The sequence below is a fragment of the Geotrypetes seraphini genome, chromosome 11 (assembly GCF_902459505.1).
Source record: "Geotrypetes seraphini chromosome 11, aGeoSer1.1, whole genome shotgun sequence".
Lineage (NCBI taxonomy): Eukaryota > Metazoa > Chordata > Amphibia > Gymnophiona > Dermophiidae > Geotrypetes > Geotrypetes seraphini.
Genome location: NC_047094.1, coordinates 34,471,124 through 34,490,761, shown reverse-complemented (window position 1 = coordinate 34,490,761; position 19,638 = coordinate 34,471,124). Strand labels below are relative to the sequence as shown.

The 19,638-nt window shown below is 43.7% G+C and overlaps 1 protein-coding gene across 6 annotated transcripts in view; it reads right to left on the bottom strand.

Annotated features, from left to right (window-relative positions):
* Positions 1 to 422: 422 nt before the first annotated feature.
* The window catches only part of MRTFB (myocardin related transcription factor B), a 350,028-nt gene continuing 330,812 nt past the window's right edge, over positions 423 to 19,638 (bottom strand). For all 6 annotated transcript variants that reach the window (XM_033963305.1, XM_033963307.1, XM_033963304.1 and 3 more), the window contains 4 exons: positions 14,966 to 15,127; positions 11,301 to 11,435; positions 8,075 to 8,135; positions 423 to 1,888 (listed from right to left, as the gene is read on the bottom strand). In XM_033963305.1, coding sequence (XP_033819196.1) covers positions 1,353 to 1,888; positions 8,075 to 8,135; positions 11,301 to 11,435; positions 14,966 to 15,127 — 894 coding nt within the window. In that variant the 3' untranslated portion in view covers positions 423 to 1,352. The remainder of the gene's footprint in view (positions 1,889 to 8,074; positions 8,136 to 11,300; positions 11,436 to 14,965; positions 15,128 to 19,638) is intronic.

The following is a 19,638-nucleotide window of genomic DNA, read 5'->3' as shown; positions in this document are numbered from 1 at the left end:
ACATTTTTTTTGAGGGGGGAGGAGAGGGCATATCGGGGTTGGAAAGTGGGTGTTCCTTTGCTAATCAATTCTGCACGCTAAATGATTAGCGCAGGATTACCACATGAACCCATACCGCCTACAAAACATGGCAATAAATGCTCATTTGGTAATTATTTTAAATGGCCACGGGCTAATGTCAACATTGGTGGCCATTAATTTAAAAATTGGAAAATCTGCCATTTTACTTATGCAGTAAAAATGGCCTTAGTGAGTGGGGAAAACCCCATGCAAGGGTATACTAAGGCCACTTTTTACCACAGCTTAGTAAAAGGACCCCTTAAGGCAGCTGATCTATTTCCTACGAACTATAATATTTGTTTTCTTACTGTGCACTATGCGAGATCTATTACCACAGGGAATTAGGTGGATCACGTCACCTGTTATCATTCAGTAAAATAATTTAATCTATCTTTCTCCGCCTGACCTCACTGTTTACCGATTTGAATCACCCCTGAAAAAAGAAATGACCACGATCTGTACAAATTACTCTGCCAAAGAGCATAATTAAATGTCTCATATACATATTAAAGAGGACAAACCAGCGAGCTGTCTGAATTTCAAAGTTCTCAAAATACATTTTTTTTTTTTTTTATGGCGCACTGTTTACAGCTACTGTCTACAAAGATTTCTTTGGATGAACTCACATAATCTCAATTATTTTTTTTTAAAAACTGATACTCAAAGATATCCAAGAGTTAGAAAATGGCCCACAAACTTAAGGACAAAGTACAAAGACATGCTTCTGTATGGAACACAGGATGAGATTTCCACGCCAGGTAAAGATTCACTGAACCAGTCAGTGGCCACATCATGGTTTTAGCACGCTTTGGCTCAGCCAGTCCACAGGAACAAAGGAGTGCACAAAATCAAACCTGCTCAGACAGAGGCGTGGGCGAGGGATGAAGGTGAGAAGGAGGGCCCCCAAAAAATCTGACTTAACTACATTCCGCTTCTTTTAACGTCTGAAAATGACCTTGGAAACGGTACTGTTTGTTGTAATATGAAAAACTCTAGATGCCATCTCATTTTCATGTTTTGTTGTCTGGTGTTGCTTTCTCTTTGGATCAATCCTTAATTAGCTCATCGCTCTGTGGATGGCAAAAATCAGAAAAACATCTTTAAATCAAACTCATACTTCAGCGTCTGTGCAGAATTAGCTGCTGGATTTTCTTTTTCCCTTAAATCGTTCTGAGGTGCAATTTGCCTGAGTCGCAATGAAAACATATGCAACAACGGGCCTAGGCTATTGCCGACCTTTAAGAAGCATACGTTATTTTAACTGCTTGAAGGCTGCTTTTTTTGACCATTATTTAGTCCCAGTGCAGTTGTAAATCATGTGAATCCAGGAAGTCAGTGGAAAACATACTTGGGACAGTAGAGCTAAGAGGTGTAAGACCAGATGTAGAGCTTGGCATAGTTATGTCCAACCATTCCATGTTGTCCAAGTTGGCATCGGGCAGATCAAGAGATAAGCACGTGCTACTTGAAGTGAAATGTAGATCTGATGTTTCCATGGGTGAATGTGCGTGATCCAGAATGCTGGAGTGGTTCAGTAGGTTGTTTTGAAGGTCTTCTATCAGGGAAAAAGGTTCCCGCTCCTCACTGCTACCAGTCAGTTGAGGAACGTCACCTCCTGAAGATAACGTTCCATCCAGGAAAGCCTCCAGTTGGTTTTCCAAACTAATGGACAAGCTGTTTGTTGGCTCTAAGGAAAGAGAAGGTGCCACTTGGATCTGAGGTGGTGGACGAGATACCACAGTGTTCACTGGCATAGTGGTGATACTGGCTGTAACTGGCCTCATCTTCAAAATAGGAGAAGGTTCTTCTTTGATTAGGGGAGATATTTCTGTCAGCATAAACAAATTAGAAGAGATTTAAAAACAGGAATGACTCACATTTCTGGTGTATGTCTGATCGGTGTCAGGTCAAAAGCGCGCCGGGACAAAGGCGCGCCCAGACAATTGAGCGCAACGCCCGCCGCCGCGTCGCTCTAAATTACTGTTTTTAGCGCTCCGACGGGGGTGTGTGGGGGGGAACCCCCCCACTTTACTTAATAGACATCGTGCCACGTTGTGGGGGCATTGTGGGGGGTTGTAACCCCCCACATTTTACTGAAAACTTCACTTTTTCCCTGTTTTTAGGGAAAAAGTTCAGTTTACAGTAAAATGTGGAGGGTTACAACCCCCCAAACCCCCCATAACGCCGGCGCGATGTCTATTAAGTAAACTGGGGGGGGGGGTTCCCCAACAAACCCCCCCGTCGGAGCCCCTAAAAACTTTAATTTAGAGCGGCGCGTGCTGCGCTCAATTGTCGGCGCGCGCTTTTGTCTATGAACCGTCTGATCAAATTATTCCTCAAAATATTTATACACTCATGCTAGCATACAAAGAAAACAAGAGTACAAATTTTGGGCTGTCCTGCAATGTGAAAAATGACCCAATAGATTGCTTATTGTTGAAATACTGAATAACTAGCAAAGTTTGAAACTTCATATACATTTTATCTGCCTTTATTTCTGTAAGAATTAATTCATTGCAGACTACTTTAAAGGCATCTCCAATATGGAAACAGCATCTTTTACATATGTAGATTCTAGATAGTTGCTATTTGCACATGAAGATCCACATCACATAAAGATCTTGAGGAAGCGTATTTGGGTGTGGTGTGGATGGGCTAAAAGTCTACCCATGTATTTCTCATTTAAAAGGAAAATAAACGTGGAGACCCTAAACATTTCCACAGTGGTGTTTACATCTGCCCTGAGGCATGCATTAGTGCTATTTATTTATTTTACAATTTCTTTCACGCTTAATACCTAAGCAGATTATAATTATTTATTGTATTGCAAGTCTGAAGAGGCAGGTCCATGGCTGAAGGAACCTCTCCAAAATCACAAAGGGCCGTGCCTCAAGCTGTTCCCCCCTGCCTTCACAAATATCCAACCCCCTGGATGCACACTGACAAAGGTGCCCCCACACTGATGAAGACCTCTATCCCTTAACTCTCCCCCGAGTCTTATCTGGAGTTTCCCTGGTATCTAGTGAGAAGCAGTAGCAATCTCAAGTCACTCCTGCCCGTTCTGGCACCAAGTTCAAAATGACAGCAATTGTCCCCTACTGGTAGTCTCGTGGTACTACCATTAAGGAGGGTCAAGCTATCAAATTTGCCTTTAAGGGTCTTATTATGTATCTTAATGATAGCCAATTCCTCCCCCTGCTCGACACACACACAAATTAAGCAGCTGGTGCTTTTGTTCCTTCCCTGTGTGTGCTAGGATGCATATTTTCTGAAGCAGTCTCTGATTTCTTGATCCTTAGATGTTACCAAGGTAGGTGTAGCTGTAATGCCGTTATCTCTTTAAGTCAAGGAAGAATGTGACTATCACGATAAAGAGGAAAGTAGTGAAAGCAAGGGGTAGGGCCTGCCCAGCTACTAAGCAGACTAGGCAATTGCCTAGTGTGGCATCATTTGAAGGGAAAGATATACAAGTTGTAATATAAGATGACTGCATACTCAGGCATACTGCCTCTACATTGGATGGGCCATTTGGCTTTTATCTGCCATCATATTTCTATGATGCTGAATACCAGCATAAAACATACAGTTTCCCAGAAATCTTGAGCCTTCACTTATGAAACATCCATTCAGCTTCATAGGATCATTGATCTAGGCAACACTACAGTCACATGTCATTCTACATTTAAATATGCTCTTGAGAATTTAAATTGACTTTGCTTTCTAGCCAAGGTACAGTCTGGTTCTTGATTTAATTAGTCTGCACAGTCAGATATTTCTAAAATACCCATATAACCGAGAGCTTATATCCAGATCTCCTCCACATTGTAAGTTACGTTTTGAAAAAGTGGGATTTGTTATCTACGCAATATCATATATTTCAATGCGTATAACAATTGTTTTTAAAATAACAATTAACAAATTGGGGAGGACAAAACAAGATAATATAGACAAATTTTGACATTCTATTACAAACTGGTACAAAAGGCAAAAGGGGTGAACTACAAATTTTTTAAGAGACGAAAAAGAAACATTTAAGGAAAAAAAAACCACATATGGAGGGGTCATGGAAAACATATATGATAGGATCTCAAATCCAAGATATAAAGTGAAATAAAGAGTATTTTGGCGACCTACACATAACACTCATTAAAAAACTGGGATTTAATATTTGTAGGTAGTATTTTCTATATATTGAAAGCGTCCTTGAACAGAAAGCTTTTAAGGGAACGCTTAAATTTTTCTAAAGAAGGTTCATTACGTAAAAATAGTGGTAAATTGTTCCAGAGTGAGGTGATATGACCGAAAAAATGGTAGATCTCCTGGTCCCTATTATTTTTTAAAGACGGAATCGTTAATAGATGTTGTTGTGTTGATCTGAGTGTCCTAGATGATAAATATGGTATCAAAAAACGGTCCAAAAATAGTGGCACATTTGATTGTTGAATTTTAAATGTTAAGAGTATGATTATAAAAGTTATTCTGTGTGTGATTGGTAGCCAATGAGCAGTTTGTAAAAGTGGTGTAACATGGTCATATTTTTTTGAATTTGTTATAATTTTTATTGCTGTATTTTGTATTATCTGTAGTCGCCTAAGTATTGCAATAATTCAAGCCAATTCCTATCAACTGATCTCAGCACTCATCGTCAGCAGTGTTACGAAGCTTGATGAAACAGAACTCTCAAGTTGACTGTTGGCCATGAAGAGTAATCTTTCCAAATCTTTCCCTCTGATAAACGCAGTAATTGCTCCTCTCCCTGTGTGTTTTGTTTTGCTTCCCTCATCAGCAGTGAAAAGAGAGAATATGGGGAAGGAGGAGGGAGAGGGGAGAAGGAGGACCATGCTATTAGTGGTTTCGGTCTGAAGAAAAAACTAATTGTTTCAACCGTTGCCCATTTGGCTTGGGGTCCATGTCACTAAGCAGTGTGCTAGTAACGCAAGTCTGCCACGCTTCCATTAACAAAGAAACTCCAAGACAGCCACTGAACAACAGCTGTTTATTCCCCTGCTCCAAAAGAAAGACCTTGTTGTATGAATACATGGGAAAGCTATTTTTAAGCTAATTAATTGCTCGTTCTATTCTATATAACATTTATAGGCCGCTCTAATCTCCAATCAGATTCTAAGCGGATAACAATATGTATAAAAAAAAGATACATCTAAGTGCTAAACAATATTTAAAAAGTAATACATCAAAGTTCTCATCAAATTTACAATAAACTAATTAAAATAATGAGTCTGTAATCGCCCTGTTCATAATATCATCTATTCTGATTTACTTGCACTCCTTCTTAAGAAACTCCATATTGTACAAACGTCCCTCGCTATGCCACTGATATGGACTCAGAATTTGAACTTACACCCCTATAATCATGTCTGTATAGAGCAGCGGTCTCAAACACGTGGCATGCGGGCTGCATGTGGCTCTCCAGGTTTTATTTGCGGCCCGCGGTGTGGACTGGATCATTCTCTTCCTTTTGGAGCAGCAGCGTGTCTGGCCGGCTCGTTCCATTCAAAGCTGCGGGTTGGCGGCTCCTTGCGCTATCCACTCCTGCATCGGAAGCCTCTCTGACATCACAACATCAGAGAGGCTTCAGACGCAGGTGCGGATCTCGCAAGGAGCCGCCACCCGCGGCTTTGAACGGAATGAGCTGGCCAGACACGCTGCTGCTTCAGTGGCGTACCAAGGGTGGGGGGGGGTGGTCGGCACAGCTGGCCACCCTCCACTGTTCTCCCTAGAGTGCGGCTCGTCTAGAGCAGTGGTGCCCAACCTGCTTCCCTTCCCTTCTCACCGCTTCCATCGGGGAATAGGTCGGCACCGTGCTCTTTGATCTCCCTGCTTCTCTCGCCGCCCGACGTCAATTCTGACGTCGAGAGGAAGTTCTGGCTAGCCAATCACTGCCTGGCTGCCTGGAACGTCCGGCGGTCGGCCCCGTGGAGAAGAGAAGCATGGAGATCTCGGCCTGTTCCCGATGGCGGCGGTAGCAGCAGCAGCCTATTCCCCGGCGACGGTGGCATGGGGGAGGGCAGGAAGGAAGAAAGAAAGAAGGGGGGGAACAGGGAACCGTAAACAAAGCAAAAAATGGGACACAGAATCAGAGAAAGACAGACATAGAGAAAGAAAGAAAAAGTTGGGGGAAGGAATGAGGTCTGGAGGAGAGGAAGCATACAGGAGGTTGAAAGAAGGGAAGAAATATTGGATGCACAGTCAGAAGAATAAAGTGCAACCAGAGACTCATGAAATTACCAAACAAAAGTAGGAAAATGATCTTATTTTCAATTAAGCGATTGAAATGTGCCAGTTTTGAGAAAGAAAAGATATTAAACTTTAAATGTGAGGGCCACAGAAAAAATAGTTAATGTCTTATTAAAGAAATGACAATTTTGCATAAGGTAAAACTCTTTATAGTTTATATATCTTTCCTTTTAACTGTTAAAGGAAAGTTTTATAAACTATGAAGATTTTAACTTCATGCAAAATTGTCATTTCTTTAATAAGACATTAACTATTTTTTTCTGCGGCCCTCCAAGTACCTACAAATCCAAAATGTGGCCCCGCAAAGGGTTTGAGTTTGAGACCACTGGTATAGAGGTGCAGTAACATTCAGTTTAGTTTAGGATTTTGGGTAGGGTTACCACATATCTGGGAAAACTTGAACACGTCCTCTTCGGATGAACTTTCCAAAACCTGGCATTTGTCCACGTTTTTGAAAGCCCCCCACAAGCTCTGGCTGCATCTGGAGGGCCTCTGGGCATGTGCAGGTGATGTCACACGCATCTGCGCATGCTCCAGGCCCTCCAGATGCGGCCGGAGTTCATCCAGAAGACGAGAGGAGGCTTTGTGGAGGCGGAGCAGGTGGGGCTGTAGGCAGAACGGGGGGGGGGGTCATGTGTCCGGGGTTTCATGGAGAAAAATATGGTAACCCTAATTTTGGGGGTCCATAATTTGTATCCCTTGACTAAGAGTTTGGGAAAAAAAACAAAAAACAAAAACCAACTTATCTCAATTTTTTCTTTACTCTCTAAAATTGAAAAGGGATACACTTCGCCCTCCCCATTCGCGGTTTCAGTAATCGCGATTTCACATATTCGCGATTTTTTGGGGAGGGGAAAAAAGAAAGAAAAAAAAATCCTTAAGTCTTCCCCCCGGCATCCTGGCCTTACCTGGTGGTCTAGCGGGCTTTCGGGGCAGCAGCGATCTTCCTACGCTCCTGCCTCGTGCAGATCACCATTAGGAAATAGCTGTAGGGAGTTCCCGTCGTAGTCTCGAGAGACTACGAGAACTCACAGCAACCATTTCCTAATGACGATCTGCACGGGACAGGAGCGTAGGTAGATTGCTCCTGCCCCGAAAGCCCGCTAGAACACCAGGTAAGGCCGGAAGGCGGGAGGGAGGTGGGGGTGGGTCAGAGCCGGATATTCGCCATTCGTGGTCTGGCTCTGCCCCTATCCCCCGCGAATCCGGAGGGAGAAGTGTAGATTCCGTACGAACATAAGGAAGTTCTTCTTCACCCAGAGAGTGGTAGAAAACTGGAACGCTCTTCCGGAGTCTGTCATAGGGGAGAACACCCTCCAGGGATTTCAAGACAAAGGGCTCCTTTTACAAAGGTGCGCTAAGCGTTTTAGCGCACGCACCGGATAGCGCGCACGCTAGCTGAAAATCTACCGCCTGCTCAAAAGGAGGCGGTAGCGGCTAGCGCGTGCGGCAATTTAGCACGCGCTATTCTGCGCGTTAAGGCCCTAACGCGCTTTTTGTAAAAGGAGCCCAAAGTTAGACAAGTTCCTGCTGAACCGGAACGTACGCAGGTAGGGCTAGTCTCAGTTAGGGCACTGGTCTTTGGCCAGAGGGCCGCCGCGTGAGCGGACTGCTGGGCACGATGGACCACTGGTCTGACCCAGCAGCGGCACTTCTTATGTTCTAAAATCAGTCCACTTGAGTTTTAGAAAAAGGGAGACATTCAAGATGACATTTACATATACTAGGCAAAATTTGAGTGCAATAGTCTCTGGCATACCTCCGCTCTTAATAAGTATATCAAAGAGGTCATCCATCTGCTGACTGTGTGCATTGGAAACCTTAAACAGAAAAGCATACATTATTACATATACTCTTTTCCATACAATTAAAAAAAAAAAAATCACACTGCCATGCTAAATGTATGCATGGTCTACTAGACACAGATATCTAAATCCCACAAGAGTACATCCTACCCTACCTCATACATAGTTATGGTGGATGTTCTTGAAGCTAGACTGGTTAGAGGAAACTCCACAGATAAAGTTGAGAAAATTTTACATAAGCCATCTAAATGAGTGGGAATCAAGGCAAAGGATTAAAAATATGCTCTTTATTTTGACTTTTCATTTAATTGGCTCAACACAAGCTGTGTTTTGGCCAAATGCCTTCATCAGGAGTCCAATTCAAGTAATACAATGTAGAGAATGACACGGGGACAATTTTGTCCCCCATCCCCGCAGGAACTCAATTTCCCCATCCCCATGAGTTTTCTCACTGTCGCTATCACTGCCCCATTCCTGTAAGCTCTGCTTTAACTGCACACTTATGATTCTAAAGTGTTTGAGGCTCGTGCAGATGAGGACAGAGCTTAGGCATTGGTGGAATGAGGCATTATGACATCACAATCTGAGCTCTAGAATGTTGCTCCTTATGATCGTAAGGTGTTTGAGGCTCGTGTAGATGAGGACAGAGCTTAGGCATTGGTGGAAGGGCTGAAGTTAGGACCCAAAGTGGTGAACTGGGTTAGAAACTGGCTGTCAGATAGACGCCAGAGGGTGGTGGTTAATGGAAGTCGCTCAGAGGAAGGAAAGATGAGTAGTGGAGTCCCTCAGGGTTCGGTGCTGGGGCCGATCCTGTTCAATATGTTTGTGAGTGAAATTGCTGAAGGGTTAGAAGGAAAAGTGTGCCTTTTTGCAGATGATACCAAGATTTGTAACAGAGTAGACACTGAAGAGGGAGTGGAAAATATGAAAAAGGATCTGCAAAAGTTAGAGGAATGGTCTAATGCCTGGTAACTAAAATTCAATGCAAAGAAATGCATTTGGGGATTAATAATCAGAAGGAACCGTATATGCTGGGAGGTGAGAAGTTGATATGCACGGATGGGGAGAGGGACCTTGGGGTGATAGTGTCTGAAGATCTAAAGGCAAAAAAACAGTGTGACAAGGCGGTGGCTGCTGCCAGAAGGATGCTGGGCTATATAAAGAGAGGCATAGCCAGTAGAAGAAAGAAGGTGTTGATGTCCCTGAACAGGTCATTGGTGAGGCCCCACTTGGAGTATTGTGTTCAGTTTTGGAGACCGTATCTGGCGAAGGACGTAAAAAGACTTGAAACGGTATAGAGGAGGGCGATGAAAATGATAGGAGGCTTGCGCCAGAAGATGTATGAGGAGAGACTGGAAGCTCTGAATATGTATATCCTAGAGGAAAGGAGGGACAGGGGAGATATAATTCAGATGTTCAAATACTTGAAGGGTTTTAACGTAGAACAAAATCTTTTCCAGAGAAAGGAAAATGGTAAAACCAGAGGACATAATTTGAGATTGAGGGGTGGTAGATTCAAGAGCAATGTTAGGAAATTCTACTTTACGGAGAGGGTAGTGGATGCCTGGAATGCGCTCCCGAGAGAGGTGGTGGAGAGGAAAACGGCCAGAACAGCCAGAACGAAAGAAGTTATCCTGCCGTTGTATCGGGCGATGGTGCGCCCGCATTTGGAGTACTGCGTCCAATATTGGTCACCGTATCTTAAGAAGGATATGGCGTTAGTCGAGAGGGTTCAAAGGAGAGCAACACGTCTGATAATAGGTATGGAAAACCTGTCATATTCTGAGAGATTGGAGAAGCTGGGTTTCTTTTCCCTGGAGAAGAGGAGACTTAGAGGGGATATGATAGAGACTTACAAGATCATGAAGGGCATAGAGAGAGTAGAGAGGGACAGATTCTTCGAACTTTCGAAAAATAAGAGAACAAGAGGGCATTCGGAAAAGTTGAAAGGGGACAGATTCAAAACAAATGCTAGGAAGTTCTTCTTTACCCAACGTGTGGTGGACAACTGGAATGCGCTTCCAGAGGACGTTATAAGGCAGAGTACGGTACTGGGGTTCAAGAAAGGATTGGACAAATTCCTACTGGAAATGGGGATAGAGGGGTATAGATAGAAGATTACTGCACAGGTCCTGGACCTGTTGGGCCGCCGCGTGAGCGGACTGCTGGGCACGATGGACCTCGGGTCTGACCCAGCAGAGGCATTTCTTATGTTCTTATGTTTGAGTTCAAAGAAGCATGGGATGAACACAGAGGATCTAGAATTAGAAAATAATATTAAATACTGAACTAAGGCCAGTACTGGGCAGACATGTCTGTATATGGCTGTTTGGGGGGGAGGATGGGCTGGGAGGGTTTAGATGGGATGGAGTAGGTTTTAACGGAGATTTCGTCAGTTGGAACCCAAGCACAGTACCGGGTAGAGCTTTGGATTCTTGCCCAGAAATAGCTAAGAAGAAAAAAAAATTTAAATTGAATCAGGTTGGGCAGACTGGATGGACCATTCAGGTCTTTATCTGCCATCATCTACTATGCTACCATGGAATGAGGCATTATGACATCACAATATGAAATCTAGAATGTTGCTCCTTATGATCTTAAGGTGTTTGCGGCTTTGCAGATGAGGATGGAATTTGCATGAATGAGGCAGGGACAGGAAAAGATCTCCTGGGGATGGGACGGAAAATGAGCTCCCTTGGGGACGGAGAAAATTTGTCCCCGTGTCATTCTCTAATACAATGTGTCAGATCATACATGCACATAAAAAAGAGCTTTTAAATAGACACACTCATAAGACCACTATGGGAAAATCATTAAAGTTTTCTGATACATTTTCTAACATTGGACTCCTGACATAGACACTGTTTTGCTGAAACACGACCGTGTGAAGTCTTCAGATTTATAAGATTTGATGAAGTGAAGATATAACTATTTATGATTGTATTTTCAGACTTCTGTCACTTGAATGAAGATACCACTACCATCTTTTGGAGCATATTTTGGTTCCTTCTTCACCTCACTCTTGCTGATTTACCCTTTTATTGTACGTGGGGGGTTTATGTTCCCTTTCAGTTACTCCTAAAACAGTGGTGAGGTATCAGTAACACACACAAAAGTTATTCATCACTGAATTCCCCCTGACCCCTATAAAACGCTGACAGAGTCCTGTGTGTGACCTACCTCTGGAGGAGAAACCTGCATGCTTCGGGCCTGTTTGATAGCTTCTTCATAACGCGGAGGGTCTTTTGTTTTGGTTACTGGATGGTTAAATACAACATGTTGCCTTATATACTGTTGCGACTGAGGTGACCTGGACTGTATGAAACAAAAGATTCAAAATATTCAATCTTGAAGAAAAAGACCCCCCCCCAACTTCCTTCTTTCCAACATATGCATAAGATATAATTTGATTTGGGAGTAGGCCGTTGTCCTGCATCAGACAAACAGATTCCTCACAGCATTGTTTTTGTGCTTCAATGCCATACTTTTGTGAAAATTACTCCAAAACATTCAGAACGTGTGCTATGTGCTACTTCAAACTCATAATTTGACATATGTATCAAAGTTATATCTTTTGGTTTGTTTCCCCTTGTTGCTCAACTGAAAGTAGAAGTTCACCAAATTTTTTTAATAAGTTGAACTAAATTCCGGTCAGATGGAGGGGGGAAATTGGAGTGGCTGAGGCTGTGTAATGTTTGCTCTATGGTGGAAGGATATATCTTGGTTTGGCCTTTGGCAAATAAATGAAATAGTTTTGAATTCCTCTGTGAACATTTCTTTGATTTTGGCCCTTCCAGAAGAAGAACATCTGATTTATCCAGTGGCCAACTAAAACTCTAGGGCAGTGGTTCTTAACTTTGTTGGAGGTACTGAACCCCACCAGTTTCATATGCGTGTTCACCGAACCCTTCTTTATTGGAAAAATAAAATATGATTTTTACAAATTCAAAACATAGGTGTACAGTGAGGGAAAAAATAATATCAATTTTGAAAACAAAAAAGTTCTCCTATATTTTGAATAATAATAACATAATAATGAAATTTACTGCAAATCAGTGTGACTTCTGCTGTTGATTGATAGATCAAGAAACCGAGTACACGATCAGTCTTGATCAAAATCACTGAATAACTGATAGATGATTGAACGTGACCGAAGCGCTATATGAGTCGGAGGTGTGTTTTGACCTCCGCCGAACCCGCGAGACTGACTCACCGAACCCCTGGGGTTCGGTCGAACCCAGGTTAAGAACCACTGCTCTAGGGCATCCAATTCTCCGGGATTGGGAACAGCTGTAATACTACTTGAGGACTGCCATGGTTTCATACCTGACAAGTATGAATCTGGGATATTTGTAAGGTGAAGGGACAGCAGTAATACCCAAGTTTGCAGCTCATAGTGGAAGAAATAAGCCAACCTCTGGAATTCTCAGTAGCCTATTATTGCTTGGAGCCCTTAAAATGAGGAGTTGTCAAGCAGAGAAGAGCGACAAAAATGGTCAAGGGACTGAAGGAGTAACCTACAATGAGAGGCTAGAGAAACTGGGCCTCTTCTCTCTTGAAAAGAGGAGACAGAGGGGACATGATCGAAACATTGAAGATATTGAAGGGAATAGACTTAGTAGAGAAAGAGGGATTGTTCACCCTCTCTGAGGTGGAGAGAACGAGAGGGCACTCTCTAAAGTTAAAAGGGGATAGATTCTGTACAAACGTAAGGAAGTTCTTCTTCACCCAGAGAGTGGTAGAAATCTCTTCCAAAGGCTGTTATAGGGGAAAGCACCCTTCAGGGATTCAAGAAAAGGTTAGATAAGTTCCTGCTGAACCAGAACGTACGCAGGTAAGGCTATACTCAAATAGGCCACTGGTCTTTGACCTAAGGTCCGCCGCGGGAGCGGACTGCTGGGCACGATGGACCACTGGTCTGACACAGCAGCAGCAATTTATATGTTCTTATGAGAACAAGGGTAACCATTTCCTGCACTGACACACCCCTGTGACCAGTTTGAGATCACAGTTCATATGGATATCTTTGAGAAATGGGCCTCTGCTGGGAAAGGGGTGCAGTGAAATATACACATTTTTTCTGCCGAGGGCTCAATGCTGATTGTTAACGTTTCCTGGGGAACATTTTCCCACTAATGCAGAAGCTGATAACATAACATAATAATCAATTTCTATACCGCATAATCGGTAAGTTCTATGCGGTTAACAAAATTTAATTAAAAAATAAAAAAGGAAAACATATGGAAAGTGTATCAGTCACTCACTAATTAGAAAAGAGATAAGTCTTAAGTTACTTCCTAAAATGTTGATATGACGTAGAACTCAATAACAAAAGCTTTAAGTCCTTATCCCAGAAAGCAGCCTGAAAGGAAAGAAGGCATTGATGGTATTTTTTAAACTGACAACCTTTAACAGATGGAAAATTAAAAAGGTCATGGGAACTTCGGACACTTGTAGACTGAGCAAAGGAAAATGAATCCACTAAATCCGCGGCAAAAAGAAGGCAAAAAAGATATTCAATGGGCGCAAATTGAAGATAGACTTCTCAGCTCCGCGGAAGAAAAAGAACTGAGGAGACACGCCCGGAGCGTCGGGCGGGAGGGCACTGGCGCATGCGCGGTGCGGGCGTCTCGAGACTTCTGGGTTTCTTCGGGCGGGACATGCTTGCGGGATGTCTGTGTCGGGGCTCTGTCGAATGGCATCACCCCACTAGTGAGAATACCTGCCTGCTTGTCCTGGGATAAGTATTTCTTCACCGAAAGAGTGGTTGATCATTGGAATGAGCTTCTGATACAGGTAATCGAGGCCAACAGCGTGCCAGATTTTAAGAGTAAATGGGATGTCCAGTGGGATCTCTAAGAGGGTAGAGTTAAGAGTTGGGTCGTTAGGAGTGGGATCTCTAGAAAAGTAAACCTAGGGGGGTGGGTCAGTTTGGGTGGGCAGACTTGATGGGCTATGGCCCTTTTCTGCCGTCATTTTCTATGTTTCTATGTAAATAGTCGGGTAACAAGCCAGTTAGGACTCTGTAATAGAAACAGCCAAATTTAAATTTGACATGAGCCTCTCGACAGGTAGCCAATGAAGCTCTCAATAGAAAGGAGTAACATGATTAGATTTTTTTCAATTCAAAGTTCGTTTGGTTTCTCTGGATTGAGTTTTAATTTAAACTCAAACAATTTGAAGTTTTTTTTTTTTTTTAATTCTTTAATTTTTAATCTTACATCAAGTGTACAAATAATAAAACATTTGAAGTTTTATAAATACCTAAGGGCTACTTTTACAAAGCCATGGTAATCGCTCTGACGCCCATAGGGATTTAATGGGTGTTGGAGTGTTTGCCGTGCAGAAGCCGCTACCAAGGCTTTGTAGAAGTATGTGTGTTTGGGGGGAGTGGGGGAAGGGGAAGAGTGCATAGAATGCTCTCTATGAGCACAAAGAGCTTCCCAAATTACCTCCACAAAATTCATCCTCATACTTTGTGTGAGGTTACTCATAAGACCATGTCCATCAAGCCCAGTAGCCCGTTCTCACGGTGGCCAATCCAGGTCACTAGTACCTGGCCAAAACCCAAGGTGTAGCAATATTCTATGCTACCAATATAGGGCAAACTTCCACAATAAATCGCTCCAAGTACAATTCCCCCACTACAACTCAACTCTTCTCCCCCATGCTACATATCATCCTGTCTCTACTCCAACAGAAGACCTCAGAAACACCACTCCTCTGCCCCATGTACCAGGCCCTTCCTCCGGGGAAACCCATATTATTGTCTTTTTTTTCAGAAACAATAATAAATAGGAAAGGGAAAGAATGAAAAAAGAGATTCCTCTTCTCTACCTCCTTACCTTCTGGGGATGGTTGGGTTCATTTTGTACAGTGGACACCTGAGTGGCCTGGGAATTAAGGATTTTGCTCGGCACACTGTTAACGAAAGATTGTGAAACCGCTGTAACAGGCTGAGTTTGGTATGAAAATGCTGCGGTTGATGTTGTGGTGGATGGAAAGCCCTGCAAAACACAAGTTAATTCAAACTTGTTAGTGCAGTATTTGTGCCCCCTTGACCAGATTGCTGTGGAAGATGAGGTGATGCCCTTGAATTAATTCTCTCTGCTGTATGGATAAGCCTGATTAATTAGCACTGTACAGAAGGGAAGCCTGTCTTCTCTCCACTTTATATCTATGGCTTTTAGTTTCTTTGGGCTTATCCAAATAGGGTCGGGCCTGACCACTCAGTGGCGTAGAAAGGGTAGGAGGTGCCCAAGGCAGTGGCATCCCCTCCCCACCCTCCTCTCTGTGCCCCAGCTCCTCCCCAATCCCACTCCACACTCACGATCTCCCTCCCCAGCCCCCATACCTCTAAATCTTCACCAGTGCGAGTGGCTTTTCTCCAGCATGCTTCTTGCGCCAGCTTTGGATCTCCCTCTGATGTCACTTCCTGGCCCATTGACCTGGAAGTGATTTAGAGTAGATCCAGGCTGTTGCGAGCAACAGGCAGGAGAAGTTGCTTGCACTAGCGAAAATCTGCAGAGATACAGATGGGGGGAAGGGGGAGGGATGGCGCAAGCGTGGAATGGTGTGGCGGAGCAGAGAGGTTACGGCACCCCCACCAACACAGCGCGGTCTGCCCCCCCCATCTCACCCTTACTACGTCACTGTGACCACTGTTCCCTCTTATGCTGAGCTGGTGTCCTCCAACTGCATTGCCACCAGTAGGGGGTGGTATTTCAGTATTATATTTTCAATCACTAGGGATGGGCACATTTCCATAGAGTTCTGCAGAGCTTGCCTGTCCCTCACTGTTGAAAATGCGATAGTGAAACAACCCTGTTACTGGCAGGAGTGCGGGTGGACTCCCACTCAGGTTAGAGGAAACAATGGCTGCCTGACAGTTCAACCTAGACTAGAGCCTGCATTAAATAAAGTCTTCCAAATAGCACAGGAAAGAAGCAATAATGTATATGACCCCGATTAAAAACAAACCAGAAGTATTATCAGTTTGTAGGTATCAAAGTATTGCTCCATTAATAAACATGACCTAAGCATATATTGCCATCTAGTGGTCAGCTGAAGCAGCACATATGTTGTAAGCCATTCATATTAGAAAAAATTGTGTTGCATTTCTTCAAAAATTTACCTGAAAATACTTCACATTTCACTATGAAAGGAGTCCCCTTACAATTCTCATCTAAAACCAAAAATTATGGGTGCAACAATAGATAATATCCTAAGCCAGGGGTGTCCAATGTCGGTCCTCGAGGGCCGCAATCCAGTCGGGTTTTCAGGATTTCCCCAATGAATATGCATGAGATCTGTGTGCATGCACTGCTTTCAATGCATATTCATTGGGGAAATCCTGAAAACCCGACTGGATTGCAGCCCTCGAGGACCGACATTGGACACCCCTGTCCTAAGCTTTCATTCACACATTTCTAAGTTGGTTTCCTCATCTTTCTTTGCTCTCCGCCAAATTCGATCCATTTGTTCATTTCTTCAACAAAGTTCACTCTGTATTCTAATACAGTGGTACCTTGGATTACGAGCATAATCCGTTCCAGGAGCATGCTCGTAATCCAAAATGCTCGTTTATCAAAGCGAGTTTCCCCATAGGAAATAATGAAACTCGCTTTGATGCGTTTCCCCCCCTCCCCCACGAGAACCAGCATTGCTCCCCTCGAAGGCCCCCCCCCCTGCGATCAGGCACCCCTCCCCTGCGATCCGGCACCCCCCCTGTCTCAAACCGACCCCCCTGACACGATTGGGCACCCCCCCCCGACACGATCCGACATCCCCCCCCCCGCCGCTTATTACCCTCATCTGGGCTCTTGAAGATCTGCTACTCGTCTGCTGGGCCTTGAGCATCTGAGCATGCTCAAGGCCTGCGAGTTCACGTTCACGTTCAGAACGTGAACTCGCAGGCCTTGAGCATGCTCAGATGCTCAAGGCCCAGCAGACGAGTAGGCAGATCTTCAAGAGCCCTGATGAGGGTAAGAAGCGGCGGGGGGGGGGTGCCCAATCGTGTCGGGGGGGGGGGGGGCCGGTTCGGGGCAGGGGGGGGTGCTCATAAATCGAGTCATGCTCGGTTTCCGAGGCACCGATTTTGCAAATGTTTTGCTCGTCTTGCAAAACACTCGCAAACCGAGGTACCACTGTACATTCTCTTGTTTTGAGCAAACTTGATTATTGCAATTTTGTTCTCATTGGACTCCCTGAAATACCAATTACATCGTCTACAATTAGTCCGGAATACTGCAGTGAGATTACTCCATTACTGTTCTAAGTTCGACTACATCTCACCGCTTCTGAGATCAGAACACATGCTTCCGGTGTCATATTGCATCCCCTTTAAATATATCCTTTCCCACCAGATTCTCTTGAGTGGTCTTCCCTCATTTTTATATAGTCTTCTGGTCCCATATTTGCCTCACAGAACCTTACGCTCCTCACAACAGCAGTTGTTAATCATTCCCTCATTTAGACAACTTTTTCTGGATTTCCATAGGAATTCTTCATTCTGTGTTATGGCTCCTACTCTCTGGAATTCTTGGCCTTTTTACCTTTGTTCAGATAAATCATTTGTAACAAGGCACAATTAAAGGCATACTACTTCTCTTTGGCCTTTAGCTCTTAACTTCCTCCTGATGGCTACTTTTCTTCTGTGTGGGCAGATTTAAATTCTTTGTTCCCTCCCTTACCACATGGTTCATCCCTTTCCCCAACCTTATTTTTATTGTAATCCCTGATTCCCTCTTTCGCCATGTTCTCAATTGTTTTCCTTTACATTTTGTCTTCTTTCTGTTCTTAAGTATTTAATTTTTATTTAAAAAAATTTTTTTTTTTATTGTAAACCGTTTAGATTTGCCTTCGGGTTTTATATTTACAGTATATTACATAAATTGAACTTGAACTTTTCTACTAGGAACTATCTATTCCAAATACTAGTGGTTTTTATTTTTAATTGCACTTTTTTTTTTTTACAGGAAAAAACTGCAGTGTTCCTGTAAGCAGGAGATTAGAGAATCTTGTGTGGTAAACAAAAACACACACACAAAAAATCAAGAATCCTAGCCAGAGGCAAATGTGTTGCAGTGCTACCTGCCAATGCTTGGCGTGCAGCCTCTACACAGCTGCCACGTTAATGATATATTTTCAAAGGAAGAGAATCACTTTTATCAGCAAGTACATCAGGAATCCTACCTTACCAAAATTATACACCAGACCAAAGACAAACATACCAGAGAATATTCTGTTCTTTTTTCAAACAAACCTTTCTTCAAGGAATATCTTTAAAAATGTCCTGTAATTTTTCAAATATCACCATCACAATTAAGGATAGAGAAAAGAGATTTAATTGCACAGGCATTGCTTTTATTTTTTTTTTTTTTTGGGGGGGGGGAGTATTGCCCCCCTCCAAGCACTGCCGTACATAAACATGGAAATAAATGCCCTCCCCCATGTGGTCCAACATCTATTTGTCTGTTTCCTCTCCACCCCTCTCATGTTCAGCATTTCCACCTCTTGTCCCACCCTCCCCTTAGACTTTCTTTGTCCATGTGAAGGGAGGGGAAGAAAGTCCCCCCTCCCACACCATTAAACTGAACTCCCTTTTCCCTCTTCCCCAATTGAACAGGCACATTATGCCTAGGTTTAATTAATATACCCAATTAGGACTACCAGATTTTACAATCGTAAAATCTAGACCCATGGCCTCGCCCCCAGCCCCGACAACCCCCAACCTCTTCTCGTGCTCGGAGCTGTGTCGGGAGGGCATCTGTGCATGCACAGATGTGACACGATGACATCACACACATGCGTATGACATCACTGCATGCGCAGATGCCCTCCTAACGCGGTCCCTAGCTGGAAGCTTTTCAAAACCTGGACAAAGTGCTGGGTTTTGGGAAAAGTCTTCTGGATGCCTGGACAGTCCGCTAAAAAGAGAACAAGTCCGGGTAAATCCAGATGTTTGGTAACTCTAATATCAATAAAAACGAGGCCTGTTAAGAATGAAAACACAGAAGACGAACAAAGATTGCTCAGTCTACCCAGTCCTACTCTTAGGATCCAACTGATCTCTGGTTTCCTCCCTAACTCCGTCGTCTGGTTTCCTCCCCTCCCCTCCTCTCCCTCCCTCGTCTACGCTGCACTAAGCTCCCTTCGTATTTCAGTTGAGCTGAGTTCTTGATAAAACCACCTTTCATAGTCTGGAAAGGGCACAACAAAGCAGTTTACAACACACTTTTGTTTAAGATCGAAAGAAAATTAAGGCATGCTTGCTTTGATTTGGGGAGGGAGGTAGCAAAGGATAAGGAGTTCAGTTTAATGGTGGAGGAGGGGGGACTTTCTTCCCCTCCCCTCAGATGGCCACAAAGAACATCTGAGGTAGGGTTACCAGAGTTGGACACATGGCCCCCACCCCATCCTGGCCCCAGCCCAGCCCTGTCATGCCTCACCCCATTCTGCCTCCAGCCCCGCCCTCACACAAACCTCATCTCTTCTTCCAAGTCTGGGCTGCATCTAG